This window comes from Excalfactoria chinensis, chromosome 3 (genome assembly GCF_039878825.1).
Source record: "Excalfactoria chinensis isolate bCotChi1 chromosome 3, bCotChi1.hap2, whole genome shotgun sequence".
Taxonomy (NCBI): Eukaryota; Metazoa; Chordata; class Aves; order Galliformes; family Phasianidae; genus Excalfactoria; species Excalfactoria chinensis.
In genome coordinates this window covers 42856299-42871564 of record NC_092827.1, presented here as the reverse complement: position 1 = coordinate 42871564, position 15266 = coordinate 42856299, and the positions used below count along the sequence as shown (strand labels likewise).

The 15266-nt window shown below is 37.4% G+C and overlaps 1 protein-coding gene across 1 annotated transcript in view; it reads left to right on the top strand.

The window, feature by feature from the left end:
• LAMA4 (laminin subunit alpha 4) overlaps positions 1 to 15266 on the top strand; it is a 44202-nt gene that overhangs the window by 1025 nt on the left and 27911 nt on the right. The window contains 10 exon segments of the mRNA XM_072332193.1: positions 1135 to 1197; positions 1199 to 1252; positions 3998 to 4146; positions 6223 to 6364; positions 7602 to 7698; positions 8216 to 8332; positions 8968 to 9153; positions 12426 to 12565; positions 13723 to 13896; positions 15041 to 15183. Coding sequence (XP_072188294.1) covers positions 1135 to 1197; positions 1199 to 1252; positions 3998 to 4146; positions 6223 to 6364; positions 7602 to 7698; positions 8216 to 8332; positions 8968 to 9153; positions 12426 to 12565; positions 13723 to 13896; positions 15041 to 15183 — 1265 coding nt within the window.

Sequence of the window (15266 nt, the reverse complement as noted above, 5' to 3'; positions counted from 1 at the left end):
TCAACTATGCACTGATTTATAATGTGGAAGGACTTCATGCTCACCAGTGTAATTATATTCTATTGAAATGTTCTGTTTATAAAGACTGCGCTGCATTTAGGTTCTGAACTGTGGTTGGGTTCATACTGCCTCATCCAAACTTTCTCCCTGCTCCTCCTTTAAGCAAAGTGCCTCCACTGTTTTGCTTTCTTTTGGTTTTTAGAAAGAGCAGAGGACTGTCTTTGCATCAGCAAGCACAAATCCATCCTCTAACCAGTCCTCACCGGACAGCTTGAAAATGGGTTTCCTACTTGCTGGGTGAATTGCCTTCCTATGAGGCTACAGTAGTTCTTTCTTATGCATTGTTATATACTGAAGTATAACTTCAGTATTGATCAATTGAACCTGTTTTCATTTAAATGACTGAAGTTGTTTGGGGTCTGGAGGAGAGCAGTTTAGGGAGCAATCCACTCATCACAAGAATGATCTTATGAATTCAGACTAAACTCTGTGTTTCATAGCACCACAGTGGTTCCATTTTGAGCTCTTTAAATCCACTGTACTAGAAGTTCGTGATGATGTGGAATGGCTAATAATACAGAAGATAACTCAAACACACTACTCTTGTGAAGTCATCTACGAGAATCTTGAGATCCTTCATGTATTAAGTCTCTTTATTTTTCTGTTGTTTCATTGTTATAGTTGCAGGTTGCGGCTCATGTGACATGTCTGAAACGAAGCCTTACGTGAGCTAGCTGCAGTCATAAATGTGCTCTGTTGGATTTTCATTTTTCCTCACAATGAGAGATTGTTCAAATTAGCTTTAGTATTGACAGTGACAAGCATTCTCAGTACCATAAATTTAAAATCCTATAGGAAAAAAAAAAAAATTCTAGGTCACTATAATAAGTCTATGGTTGATTTGTTTATTCTGACCATTCACTGACTAATACTTAATCCCAATAACTGTTCCTGCTGTAATGTATAAAGAAATTAATCCTTATAAATGGTATCTATGAAAAACTTTGACTTCACAGTTATCTAAAATCTATTTAGTTTATCTCTTCATCTTTTCAGTTAACTTTAGTAACAAAACAAAAACGATAACACTATTCTAGCAATTCACAGAAATTTTTTTGTTGATTTGTTCTGTAGAAACAACATGAGAAATTAAAAGAGCAAGCAGATGAAGTTAACAGTATTGTGCTAAGTGCCACAAGCTATTCTGGCAGAACCACGCAAGATCAGCTCAGAGTTAAGCGAGGTAATAAAGGTAGGTATCTCAGGTGACTTGGTCTAAATGGCATGTCCTGAATTTTTGAACTTTTGCAAAGTCCTGTGCTTAGAGCACTGAATGAAACACACCTTCTCTTCTCTTCTCTTCTCTTCTCTTCTTCTCTTCTCTTCTCTTCTCTTCTCTTCTCTTCTCTTCTCTTCTCTTCTCTTCTCTTCTCTTCTCTTCTCTTCTCTTCTCTTCTCTTCTCTTCTCTTCTCTTCTCTTCTCTTCTCTTCTCCTTCCCTTCTCTTCCCTTCTCTTCCCTTCTCTTCCTTCTCTTCCCTTCTCTTCCCTTCTCTTCCCTTCTCTTCCCTTCTCTTCCCTTCTCTTCCCTTCTCTTCCCTTCTCTTCCCTTCTCTTCCTTCTCTTCCCTTCTCTTCCCTTCTCTTCCCTTCTCTTCCCTTCTCTTCCCTTCTCTTCCCTTCTCTTCCCTTCTCTTCCTTCTCTTCCCTCTCTTCCCTTCTCTTCCCTTCTCTTCCTTCTCTTCCTTCTCTTCCCTTCTCTTCCCTTCTCTTCCCTTCTCTTCCCTTCTCTTCCCTTCTCTTCCCTTCTCTTCCCTTCTCTTCCCTTCTCTTCCCTTCTCTTCCCTTCTCTTCCCTTCTCTTCCCTTCTCTTCCCTTCTCTTCCCTTCTCTTCCCTTCTCTTCCCTTCTCTTCCCTTCTCTTCCCTTCTCTTCCTTCTCTTCCCTTCTCTTCCCTTCTCTTCCCTTCTCTTCCTTCTCTTCCCTTCTCTTCCCTTCTCTTCCCTTCTCTTCTCTTCTCTTCTCTTCTCTTCTCTTCTCTTCTCTTCTCTTCTCTTCTCTTCTCTTCTCTTCTCTTCTCTTCTCTTCTCTTCTCTTCTCTTCCTTCTCTTCCCTTCTCTTCCCTTCTCTTCCCTTCTCTTCCCTTCTTCTTCCCTTCTCTTCCCTTCTCTTTTGACTGCTTCAATGAAATACTGATGTTTCCAGAATATATATATTTATATTTATTGTAGGCACAACTAATTGAAGAATTTTGCTGTAGGGTTCTGTCATTTCAGTATGAGTGGCTGCCAAAAGGTGCTTTGGTGGCAGACAGTACTTTTCTCATGGCCCGCAAGCGAGCACAGAAGGCAGCTCCCGCGTCTCCGTTTTAAAAACCAATCAGAGAAGCAATGCTGGTCAAAACATGAATTGTATATTTAAGCATATTATTGAAATTCTATTTTGGATCCAGTGCTATGAATGAGACAAGGTGTTATGGGAAATTTTTAGAAGATCAAACTTTCCCATGGTTTTTGAACTTTATATGAATAAAAAAAAGAAAAAAAATAAATAAATAAAACTGGGATTTTTCCAACTAAAATCTTTTCCATTTTACAAAAACTGTTTGGTTGTTTTTTTTCAACTTTTATACTAAGAATTGTTGATAGTTCAAGATGAATGAAATTTCTCTACAAATATTTATTTTGGCCACAGTTGCCCAGCACAACAGAAAAACAAATGTCAACATTTTTCCCTGGAAAATTAATTTTAGAAAACAAGAGGACAGCTTTCTTTAATTATAGCCATCCCAGGGTAGTCGATCACTGTGATATTTTTTTTTTTTTCTCATGTATTGTCTGTAAATAAATTGCTGCAGTTTATCATTCAGGGTTCCCCAATCCTGTGGGTAAATCTGCACATAAGGGGATGTTTACATAGCAGGGGAATAGTATGAGAACATCACACAACTTCCATCCTTTTTCTCTCCCTTTTTCAGCCTTTTTTTCTGTATTTTGTGACCGCAGTTGTATTCATCAAACTTTGCGCCGAAGTTGCGTATTGGGAAGAAAGTGAATGGATGTCCACTTGGGTCTTAACTCAGATATTTCATACAAGAAAAGTCTATAACTAAAGCAAAGGGATAGTACTTCTCCCTTGCCCATGCATACAGTGTTAGTTGTCTGATGGACACCTGCAAATCAGACAAACACAAGATATCCTCCTACTATAAGAACTGTTTCTGTGCAAGGAGACAGAATGGGTCTGGGACTATTCTCACAGCTGTGTGTGGCACAGCTTACATCTGTATTGCTAAACTTTGTCTCTCTCCAACAACATGCCTCCTCCACATTGCCCCTGGGGCACGGGCACTGACTCATTCCCCAAGAAGGCAGGCTTGGAAGAGTGGCAGCTGGCCAGGGCCAAAACAATGACAGGGATCATGCACTAATGAGATGTTTTGTAAGCCAGCCCACAGCACCGCGTAGTTTAGTTTGCTTGTAGTTTAGAAGTCCCAAGAACTAGCGAAAGAAAGAAAGAAAGAAAGAAAGAAAGAAAGAAAGAAAGAAAGAAAGAAAGAAAGAAAGAAAGAAAGAAAGAAAGAAAGAAAGAAAGAAAGAAAGAACACACAGTAAGGTTTCCATTTCCTAGTTTAGTGAATATCACAAGGGGATGTTGCAAAGATCTGGTTTAATTAGTCTACCTAGTCACACTTCACAACTGTTATAGAGTAAACACAACAGATGGTAGGACATCTCTCAACTGTTTCTTCTGTATTTCTCACAACTCTTTATAATATCTTTTGAAGAAATTTCTTGAATTTTGGCTGATTTTTATCTTCCTGCATTTGTCTTGCTTCGCCAGCATTCATAAGACACCCTTTACTCTCTTTTATCTGGTAAAAATGTAAAAGAAAACAAAAGTATTATAACATAAAAGGCAAAATAAAGCATAATAATTTTTTAAAAGACTTGATTTTTTTATGATTTTCATATTTTTTCCTTCCTTCCATATTTATTTAGAATGTGTCAGGGTTCTACGCAGAAATAGATGGAGCAAAAAAGGAATTGCAAGAAAAAATAGCCAATCTGTCTCAGTTTGATGATGAACTGGAAGAAAAGGCTATGCAGCACGCACATAACCTAAGAAGACTTGCTGATGAGTTGGACCGGTAAAATTTAACTCAAGCAGACTCTGTTCATAGAAGTGCTAATTACTGAACAGCTGAATGAACTGGGACAAGCAGAAACAGAGTGACAGTAGATACACTGGCTGTAAATAGGCATTAAACAAATTGATAGGATGGAAAGAACTTTCATGGTCCAGAGGGAAAATCTGAAGTTGAGCAAAGCAAAATCTATTCATCCTCTTAAAGCATAAACAAACCTATCTTGTGTGATATTCTTCCCTTTCTAATTTGGCATGTTCTCCTCTTGCCATAACACGAGAATAGAAAAGGCAAACTACTGAAAAGTAATACAATACAGGCAGATTAAATGTGTCTGGCAGATACTGCTTTTGGCAGTGAGATATTTCACATTAAAAATGTTTTTGCTGTATGAACAATAAAATGGGATTTGTGATAATTTTTGTTCCAGAAGTGGTTTACAGATAGAATAGTTCTTAAAGTGTAGATTGTGCCTCAGTGAAACAAGCCCACTGTAATAACAGAAATTTACTGCAAGGCCTCCTATTTTGCTGGAAGACTAAAGATACACAAACTTTCCTTCAGTTTACTAAGAAGTCACTCCAAGCAGATTTGAAGTATGACTAATTGGTACTATGTATGAAAAAATAACTGCTGCAAGTGATTTCTTAAAGAAAATGCTTCTCCAAATTCTATCATAAGTAACATAATGGACATATATTTTCAGAGGATAAAGTGTTATAACTGCTCATCAAGCATATTATCTAAATACCAGTTGTTTCTTAATATTAGTACGCGCTGGATGAGAGATTTAAACAGTGAAAAAATAACAGATGGCTTTCCTTTATGAAACTGTACAAAGCTGATATCTGAAATTCTTGTTCTATAATGCTACACAAACTACAGACAACCTAGAAAGCAAACAATATGTTCAGTCTGAGATCGCCTAGCTGGGGGTAGTAGAATCTTTTGAAAGAAAATACCCCATATGGCCAGCCTTCATCCTTTCCTAAAATCATTTTAAAATGACTACCAACTCCAACACGTCAGGAATTTAATTTAAAATGAGCAGAAATAATTGGAACATATCCAGATGGAAATCTGCTGACTCTTCCATTTTTTGAGAAGATTGTCCTGCAGTGAAACTTTAATCCTTTAAAACATTTAGCCTGTCTTCATATCATTATGTTGTTTTCTTTTTGGTTGGTTGGTTGGGTTTTGTTGTTGCTGTTTGTCTGTTTTTTTAATGGATTTGCTTTATAAGCTTGTTAGGTTTTTTGTTGTTGTTTTGAGGGGGAATATAGCAGAAAATTCTTACAACGGTCCTGGTAATTGGAAAATTTTTATGTCTTCAGTGTGCAGTTATGCTGAAGTGAAAACACATAAGCAGATATAAATGTATATCTAATATTTATATAAATATGTTCTCTGAATTCTGCTTATATAGATATAATATAGAAAATAGTACTTACTCCAAGTTATTAACTGTTGAAGGTTCAGCCCTAAGCAAATTGTTATGAATCTCCTCTGAAGACCATTTACCACCTAGTATGCACATCAAGCTCTACCATGCCAGCAAGGCAACATTTTATTTCTGAAATCTTGCAAAATTTCATGACCAGTGGATAGTTCTTCATCTAATTCTCCCCCTTTTCCCATCTACATTTGGATCATATAAACAGTCCGGTGATACAGCTCTCCTGATCACTGGCACACACAGTTCTTTCCATTCACAGCCAGGAGTTATCTCCATAGAAGGACAACCCATTGATCTGTTATTCTGTCCATTTATGAAATATCTATCCAGATTTTTTTAAAAGATAAAAGCTTAGAAGTTCCTTGTAACTGCTCACATAGATGTGAAGGCCAAATTCCCAGAGCTTTAGCAAGTTGGAAACCCCTGGGATGTAACTGCTATCCACAGTTTTCTCCTGCTTTAGATTGGCATGGATGGTCATACCCAGTGAAGAGAATAAAGGTCAGGCCAAATATATTTGTCTGCAAAATAGTCAAGATTCACTGAATGTTAAGAAAGTTAAACAATTTGAAACTAATTTGATGCAGTTTGGTTTCTTCCTCTATTTCCTCTCCTTTTAACAGAAATTTACATGGTGTTGATACAAATGGATTGGTACAAAGGGCAATAAATGCTTCAAATGTATATGAAAATATTGTGGGTTATATTGAAGAAGCAAATAAAGCTGCATTGCAGGCACTGAACACAACAAACCGGGTCGATGATGTAAGTAGTTGTCATAATACCAGCTTTTGCTTTGCAGTGCTACTAGGGCTTTGAACACCTAAGTATGAAGAAAAAAAAGATCTAGCTTCCTTGCCTGCATCGAAGTTCTCACTGCACATTTTGCTTTACATATTATTTCCTGAATTAAATCCTAGGTGGTGGATCATTCTGCCTGTCTACATTCCGCTGTAATTTACAAAGCAATAGGGCCTTCCTGTCAATAATACAGGAAATGCTTCTTTGTCCTGTCACTCAACCTGAAATAGTCCTGTATAAGTGCAGACAAAATTCCCTGGCCCTGTAGGATCCCTGAGCTGATGAGTCATCCCAGTGCTTGAGTCCTCCTATTCATAGTATCATCATAGTATCATAGTATCGTGCGAGTTGGAAGGGACCTTAGAGATCATCGAGTCCAACTCCCGGGATTCGAGCCCTCTGTGTAGCAGAGCGGCACTTCTACCCCCTGCTCCACAGGGGGAATTCGAACCCGGGCCCCCTGGTGTTGCAAACGGGAATTCTACCGCTGTGCCACCGGGGCACACACACAGTATTCCACACAGTACCAGGTGGAAGGAAAGGTTCATGACAGGATCGTGGCTGTTTCTCATAGAAAGTTAAAATGAGGCAAATAGCCCACTTGTATGCTCACTGCTTTAACGAGGATGCTAGTTTTGTCTCGGGCCTTACTGTTCTAAAATATATTTCCTTTTTTACGTATATAATTTTAAAAGACTATTTAGTAGCAATTTATTCATGAGATAGAAGGAGGAACTGGTTGAATTGCAGGGACCAGATCCCTAGGGATTCTGAGTCCAGTCCTCTGCTTACAGTGTGCTAATGGTGACTGGAAGCAGCTCCCCACACAGCATGTGTGTTCATCACCTGGTAGATTCGACAGTCAAAACAAGCACGATGTCTAACTAAATGTGAATACCAAGTTGGTATATTAAAGCTGATAAATGAAGAGGACTTTTGTGCTTTCTGCATCTTAGTTATTCCCTATTGCTCTCTGGAAAGCACATATTTCTCTAAGCTTTTATTGCAGCCTATAGGAAATTTTCCTTTCAGTCCTTTTATATTCCAATTGCCAATCTTAAATGCTAACAAGGAAAATGAAACTGCCATTGACTTTGCAGTTACATTTATATCAAGCAATGCATTGTCTACGATTATACACATTAAAAGGAAACATTTGGTAACCATTATTTTTACTTTCTTTTTTGAAATACACTTGCAGGCTGCAGTTGGAATTGATACTCAGATCATTTACCACAGAGGTGAAAGCGAAGAACTTCTCAGACGAGCCATGGAGCTACAACAGACAGCAGCTTACAGTAAGTATACAAAGTTGATTTCATTTACAACAAGACCATTTGAAATATATCCACTGTTTAAATATCTGCACCCATAAGCAGCTTTTAAAATGTAAATATAATCAGTTAAGCAGTTGGCTGAAATCAATGTGTAACAGTTTAGGCATTCAGGAATCTGGATTTCTTCAGTGGAGGATAATAATAATGAATGAGAGCACTAAAATTACAGAAATGACCTCTTCAATTTTTCAGGAACTTTGGAGTTTCTTAGACTTTCTCCTGTGTAACTTTGGAATTAATCTCCACAACGAGAGATGGCACTGGTCAAGTTAAGGCAATAGCTATGAGCATCAAGGTTGCTTATGACTTTAGATTATATAATGTCAAGAGTGCTACTGTATCCTATGCTAAAAAATGTCTTAGCATACAACCTATGGTATATTAAAGGCTTAATAAAAAGCCTCAGTAAGAGAAAATTTATCTTTTTTAAATGCTACTTTGATATCATTCAATTATATCTCCTAATTTCTCCCCACAGGTAATGATTTAACCATTGCAGACACCAGCCATCGTGTTAATGGCACTGTGGCACGAATGCATGCTGTGCAAAGCAAACTGATGAGAGCCATCACAAAAATGCAATCAGCAGAACTAGGTTGTAAGAAGTTTCATTTTTATCATTCTTTGCCTTCAAATGCTTTACAACACATTTTATCTTTGCATATGGCCTATGAAGTCGATATTAAGATTTCAGTCCCAGGAAGGTTCAAACAGGTTTGATGGAAACAACAATACACAATCAATGCCAGTGTGTTCATGATAAAATTATATGTTTTCCATCAGAAATTACTAACATTTGATTTGATCCTCCTTCCCACAGTTGTCCTCTCCCATTTAATTCTTGATTTTTTCAGGGCTTGGAGAATTTACAAATCTGTGGATTTATTCTGTTGATTGTCAAAATCTAATACTTGTATAATCACATACAAGTATTTGGGAGATTGGTTACTGGCAGTCCTGACTGACAAAATCTCACTTTAGTTTCTCAGACAACAGACATCATAGAGCATCCGGCTTGTTACACTTAAAGAATTAATGTAATGGTAGACCATCCACTAGGAGTTCTGAGTATTCCTTGTGGAAACAAAGAGAAGACCAAATAAGCAAGGTTGGATCTCCATTCTGCAGATGATAAAATCCTCCTAATCTCATCACTTTTGAAGTACATGCAACAGCTCATTTGAAACTCTGTCAGTGTTCATTTCCTCTCATCCCCTATTTATTCTGTAGTGGAGGCCAGACAGCGCTTGGAGAAAGCTAAACAGAAGACTGCAGAGGCTGTTAGCACTACTGTGACAGTAACACAGGCTACTAACCCCATGGATGAGAATGTGAGGTTGTGGTCTCAGAACCTGCAAGACTTCCACCATGACTCAGCTGCCTACGACAGCGCTGTGCACTCAGCTGGGGATGCAGGTACAGCAACCTGAGTTTTGCTATTCTGTAGTATTAAAAGAGAAGGGAATCATTGCAGCATTATGGTGTAAATTTGTTTATACTGCATTTTTGTTGCTTATGATCTTACAGAATTTTATCTATAGGAAAATATTGTATAAAAATAAATAAAATATAGAAAAAAGCATTTGCCATGAGGCTTGACTCCTCTTTAAAACTTTTAGATACATGAGCATTTTCAAAAATGACTTAAAACACTTTAAGTGCTGAAGTCTTAAACACTTTAAGGGCTGAAGTCATATTGGCTTCTATATCAGTTTTATTAGGGTACCATGGTCACACTGAAATGTGGACAGATTATTTACATACTTCTTACCATTATGATACATGGTTTAGGTATTGTTTTTGTAACATTGGGAGGCACTTAAAAACAGCCGTTCTATCCTCAGTGGTGCAAACATAGAGTTGAAAAGGTCCCTGATTTGATAAGCTTGTAGTCTAAACAAAGGAGTCAAAGAGGAATAAGGAGAAAATACAATATTTAAGCAGGATGAATGCTAGAAAAGCTTGTAAATATGACATTAATTTCACCTTTTATTAGGAGGGGCAAGGAAGAAGAATAGAGAACAAATGTGAGGATTTGTTAGGAAGAATGTAGGGTACCAACAACAAAGGAGGCTGCATTGGAAGTGCTCCAGTTAGATGTAGCTGTGATTCACAGACTGAGAAGACAGATGTTGACTCACCTGAGGACAGCAGAGTGCTTTCAGACCTGCTGTGTGCATTGCCAGGAGAGGGTGACCCGGAAACAGGAATATCCATCAAAGCCCAAGAGGAAGACATGAAATATGTTCAACCAGGTGCCTACAGCATCATGCCAATAACACTGCCATGGCAGAGAAAGCCTCTAAGCTGATTTGCCTAAAATGCCCTTGCCCAAAGCCTGAATGGTGTTTTTGGAAGGGTAAGAACATGTCATGGCTATGGTGTTTGAGAAGACTTCCTGTGTTGCCATAGTGCACAAAACTGATGGTTTTCAGCAGAGGATGAAGTGTAGTTTGGGAAAGAAAACACTAAAAGAGGAAGTATCTGGAAGATCACAGGCAAGGTGTTGCCTACTTCACAGTTTCCTTTCTAATCTTTCTTTGTGTTGTATGACTAGAGAAGATTCATTTTTACTTTTATTCCAAAGACTAAAATTAAAAATCATTATTCTTCTATGTTGAAGAATGCCATATAAAGGTTAAAAAGAAGCAGTTTATGGCAAGATTTTACAATAGTACTTGGAGTAACAGATGACAATTTGGAACTTTCATATCACAGCTGTGTTTCTATCTTTGTATCTCAAATTTCAAGCAGACAAAAAGACAGTTCTTCAAGATATCTGATCAAATACAGTTATGATTCAGTTGGTGTTTTAAAACAAAACAAGCAACAGCAAAAAAGTAACGCTTGAAATTTGCTGTGTCACTTTTTGAGCTTGGAATTTTTTCTTTTAGCAGTAAAGAGGACTTTTTTTTCTAAGTGATTATTGTGATATGCTTCATTTCAAAAGGCAGAGCAAATTTTCTGCAAGAGAATTATTCTACTGTTGTGTTTTTTGTTGTTGTTTTTTAAAGTAGAATGCTTAATGCAGCCTGGAAATAATGTGTTACATTATTTCAGTGTGCTTCTTTGAGGACTTACTGAAAAAGTGGCACTTTTTATATACAGTAAGGCTTATACGCAATATGAGCAGTCCTACAAATATATATCCTATATAGGATATAAGGTCTTTCAGGACTTAAGGAGAATAACTGGAGAACACAAAGTTTCTCACAGCTCTCTCCTACACTGAACTGGGAGAGAAAAACACAAGTGAAAAGAGCCAAGTGAAGAGAGCAAGGTTGTGGCAAATAGAGCTTTCTACTGTGCCCAAAGGGATGCAGGCTGTGTAGGACTCCATGGGATCTTCTAATACTCCGTGCTACTCTGAATGAGGCTGAGAGCTGCTTCTGTACTCAACATGGAACAGAGATCACAGAATAGAAATATTTTTCCCTTCTTTATAATGCCAGTACAGCTGAGGATTAGGTTCTCCACCTGTCTCCCTATCTTTTCAGACAAGAGTAAAAATACAAGGGGAGCCACACACGAACAGGTGGATGCAAGTTGATAACCCTTAAACCATAACTAACAACCTGACAAATCATATCTTAACCTTTGCAGTGAATCCATGTCATTAAAAATTAACTATGAATAGTGGATCTTGTCTGCATGAAGCTTGTGGCTAAAATCACATTTAATTTTACTCAGCTACTCATACCTATACTTAATTAAAGATGAAAAATGATGTGATGTATAAATATCCTTCAAAGGGTAGCATCTCAGTGGAATCTTATGTGACAAAACTGATTATTATTAGGAGTAGTTATTTTCTTTTCTCTGTAATTTCTCTGCTTATCTTTCTGGGAAAGCACTTCTCTGCCTTTGAACACATTCAAGCGGCTACATTTCCCTTTGACCACGATCCTTCTCCCACACATAACAAGAGACATTGCAGCAAGAGACTGGAAGCACAGGACTGTGATTCATGACCCTGTTGTGTGTAGACAGGAAAGCTGAGGAGTTTGGGGCAGATAATAAGTACAGTTTAGGTGCACATTCATCATCGTCTGAGCTTCTCTGCCATTGTACAGCACAGAGCTTTTACCACAGGCCAAAAGCAGCAATGTTTCTGTTAGCACAGTGGGCTCATACATCACTCTGCAGCCATTGCTTCTATCTGAATGGTAAGCTCTGAGAGAAATGCACAGCTTAGAGCAGGGGGAAGCAACCTCTTCAGCTCCCCTAAACTGAATTTGAAAAGCTCACGAGCCTCACTGAAATTCCCAGGTCAGCCACAGATCTCCAGTGAGATGCCAGACAACTAATCCTTCTGCTCCAGTTGCTACATCTGTAAGATTGGGTTTAACATTTATCTGCCTTGAAGGAAGATGAAAAGGTTAAAAAGATTAACATTTACAAAGCTCCTTTAGAAAAGTGGTAGATAAGTACAACACCGTAGTAGTTACTAGAAGACCCATGAAAAAGTAGCTGTGTTTGTGCAAAGCAAATAATAAAATTTTTCTTCCAAACACTTTTGCACATACTGATAAGAGACTAACCTTTCTGAAATCAGTGCTTCTCACACACCACACTTAAGTACAAGGAGATAGGCTGGTTGAAGAGTGCAAGGAGCAGTTTTCCTAGTATTGCAAAACTGGTGTTACAAAGAGGAGCAAAACAAACTGTCGTTTCTTTTCTAACTGCAGTGAAGAAACTTACAGAAGTCTTTCCTCAACTCTTGGATAAACTGCGCAAAGTAGAACAGAAGGCACCAGCAAACAATATTTCTTCCAGCATTCAGCGGATCAGAGACTTGATTGCCCAAACAAGGAGTGTGGCAAGCAAGGTAAAACTTTGAGATGGGCTATTTGGTTACTAAGTGCTAATTATCATATACATCTTCCTAGGAGCTTTATTTTCTTGGGCTATATCCCTAGACTGAACCTTGAAATCTCCTCCCAACTGCTTAAGCAAAATATGTGAAAGTCAATAAAAGATTTGCAATTCATATTTACAAGCAATTAACATTACTGTAGTGTTCACTGTAGACTCTTTCTACTGGGATAGCAGCTTTACTTAAGTGATAAGCACAGCATTAATGATGGCCACTGTAAAAGAACCATTTACAGGTAAAACTAGTAGTTTATTACTCAACTGACAGTAGTAGTTAGATGCCAGAGTAATTATGGCAACTTAACACAAACTCTCCTCAGTTGACAGTATTCTGTTGGTTTTTTTTGTGAATTAATTTTCTGCAGAGTAGGAGAATCTTTTACTCATGCATGTTTAATAGAGAAAAGTGCTTTCGTTTTCATTCATTAATTATGAAGGATTTTTCTGTAACAAGAACATTGAGGTCAAAAATTAAAACAATTTGAGTTAATTCACAAAGATCAAGGATTTGGTCCATTATTACATGCTCTCAGTGCTGTCCATGTACATTGCTTTAAAAAACAACCGCATCAAAAAAGCAAAATCCAGCTAATACGTGAGTACATGGGAAGTGTTTGACTCTTCTTTAAAAGTATTTCATCATTCAGGAATATTGTGCTTAAACTTGAAAACACTACTGCAGTTACGTTGAAGTTCATAGTTCATTTTGAACTAAAATGTTTTAAAATTAGCATCTTCTATATGTCACTGTAACTTCAATAATAAAACAGGATTACTCATGAACAGAAAATTGGCCATAGTACTCCCAAGGAAAAAATTACATATTTTTAAGCATATTCTTAATGTAATTTAATATTCTAATTTAATATCAATATTCTTAAGCATAGTTAATGAAGAGTTTCAATTTGTTTAAAATTAATATTCTATATTCTCTTTACAGCATCTTCCATTGGTGATTGTTATAAACAAAATTCTGAACAGCACCTCCATAGGTGCTGATACCATTTGAGTAGAAAGTGAGGCTACTGACCAAGATTTCTTGCACATTTACCTCAAGCAATGTCCACAGACAGCAATAATATGTCTCACTTTGCACACTTGCAACTGCAGGTCCAGGTTTCTATGATGTTTGGAGGTGAATCAGCTGTTGAAGTCAATCCAAAGATCAACGTGGAGGAGCTGAAGTCTTTCACTTCCATGAGCTTGTATATAAAGCTTCAGAAAGACAACCCACAACTGGCAGCATCTCCAGACAGATTCATTTTGTACCTTGGAAGCAAAAATGTAAGAGAATAGCCCAGTTAATTTATATATATGTATAGATATATATAAATGTCGCAATAGGTAAGTTTTTTGCCCTTGTTTATTTCTCCCACCTTTTCTTTACAAAATACAAGGTATCTACTGTCAGCTGATCTGAAAACTGCCACTGACTTAGTGCCAAGCAAAGTGCAAGTGCTTCCAGCACCCCAGCACTCCTGTCCTTGAAACACTTCACTGCAAGCAGTGAAGGGTTCTGTCTGAGAGGCAAACTGGGCTGCACACACAGCATGCTTTTGTGGTTGCCACTGCTGGAAGCTTCACTTGCCCATTTGCACTGCCAGTACTGGGCAGTTATCATTACTCATATTGCTTTTTGTGGGCCACAATTTAGCCAGGTTTACATTGCTGAGAGTGACAATTCCAAACCTCCAAGGCCAGAAGTCCATAAGCTAAGAAGGCTCTTTGCCTGAGGCTTGTGCTGCTGCTGTACATCTGTACTTCACTGCTTTGAAACGCTTAGAAATGGCATATGCTCTCACTACTTGCAAATGTTGTGAAAGAGTTGCTCATTAAATTGTGATTCCTGAAAGAAGAAAAATTGCATCTTACAAGCCAAGTAGAATCCTGACAAGGTCTTAGCTGAGAAGGGTAAAACAGCATGCTTTTCTTTTTAAACTTCTCTAAAAAGAACGTCTACTGAATATAAATTAAGAGAAACCCTTCCTGGTAGAAGAATTATTTGCATCATAGTACCTAGGCTTCAGACAGATTTTTCCTCCTATTTAACACGTACGCACAGTAAATACTGATAAGTAGCTTCTCATTAAACACGACCAATTTACAGTCAGTAAAAATCTTATGACCTTGTATTTTCCTGATTAAAAATGGGTAAAACATCAGATGTTTTATCTGTTCGGCGAAGAAAACTAATTAGAGAATTAAGCTTTTAAATTATATTTATTTAATACATAAAATATAAATCTAATATGCACAATTAAAAATATAAAAACATTATATAATGTATATATTATTTTAATAGACTATGTATGAAACTTTATTTTTAAAGCTCGCATTTTGTTTTATATAGCCTTATGCTTTACCAGTGCTCTGCAATAAATCTGTTTCAATGTTGTAGCTCTAATATCCTTCTCCACTGGTGTTTTAGGTTAAAAATTACGTGGGGCTGGCAATTAAAAATGACAATCTTGTCTACGTTTATAATCTGGGAGACCAAGATGTGGAAATACCTCTGGATTCCAAGCCAGTCAGCACTTGGCCTTCTTACTTCAGCATCATCAAAATTGAGAGGTAAACAGGCAATGTGCATCTCACCAAATTCAAACAGCTTCAAAGAGAAAATAAATAAATAAATAATCAGAAAAGACTATTCC